The 954-nt window shown below is 11.2% G+C and overlaps 1 protein-coding gene across 1 annotated transcript in view; it reads left to right on the forward strand.

The window, feature by feature from the left end:
• LOC128956562 (short-chain dehydrogenase/reductase family 16C member 6-like) overlaps nt 1-107 on the forward strand; it is a 1,351-nt gene extending 1,244 nt beyond the window's left edge. Inside the window, exon 1 of the mRNA XM_054302286.1 lies at nt 1-107. This exon is cut by the window's left edge and continues 1,244 nt beyond it. Within this exon, the coding sequence (XP_054158261.1) occupies nt 1-57 (57 nt within the window). The 3' untranslated portion in view covers nt 58-107.
• Nucleotides 108-954: the final 847 nt, after the last annotated feature.

A 954-nucleotide genomic window follows, 5' to 3' on the forward strand; every position in this document is an offset into this window, starting at 1 on the left:
AATAATAATAGTATTAATAATAATAATAATAACAATCAGCGCCAAAAAGTTAACTAAATAACTACAGTAATAGTTAATAATAGTAATTATAATAATAATAATAATCAGCTCCGAAAAAAATATAGTTAACTAAATAACTAATTAATAATAATAATAATAACAATACTGTAATAATTATAATAATAATAATAATAATAATAATTACAAGTTAACTCAGTTTTTGATAAAAAAAATTTTTGATAACTTTTTTAAATAATAATAATTATAATTATAATATTATTAATTGTTTGTTTGTTGTAATCCAATTATAAACTGATTTTTATAAATTAATTGTAATATTATTTTTTTGAAAGGAAAATCTTTTTCATTTATTTTATTAATATAAATGTTTTGAAACTTTTTATTTTTTTTTAATATTAAACTTAAATATTGATTTTTTTGTTGGGTACTCATCATTTATTTTTTAAAAAAATAATTATCTAATATTATAATTATGAGCTTTTTTAGTCACTTTTATTTGGTATAATATTTGTTTGTTTTTTTAAATTCAATAATAATATTGATAATAATAATTTTTTAAATACAATTTATATATATATATATATAAAATAATTTTATTGCCATAATTACTATACTTATGTATGTTTATATTTATATATATTGATATAATATAATTTTTAATATTATATTCAAATAAATTTTTGTAATTAATTCAAAATAAATAAATTTTTAATAAATATGTTTTATAAAAAATAATACTAATTAAACTAATAATAAATTATTAATATGTGATTATTATTATTATTTATTGTTTGTGTTTTATTATTTTAAATCTAGTTTTTTAGTTAATTTAAAAAATAGATGTAATTTAATTTTTTTGTTGTAAATAAATATCTAAAAAAATGTATTATATTTTTAATGCTTATTGAATATATAATATTAATAATAATTGAA

The sequence above is a fragment of the Oppia nitens genome, unplaced genomic scaffold (assembly GCF_028296485.1).
Source record: "Oppia nitens isolate AA-2021 unplaced genomic scaffold, nextdenovo-longstitch-racon4-pilon3 scaffold31_pilon_pilon_pilon, whole genome shotgun sequence".
Lineage (NCBI taxonomy): Eukaryota > Metazoa > Arthropoda > Arachnida > Sarcoptiformes > Oppiidae > Oppia > Oppia nitens.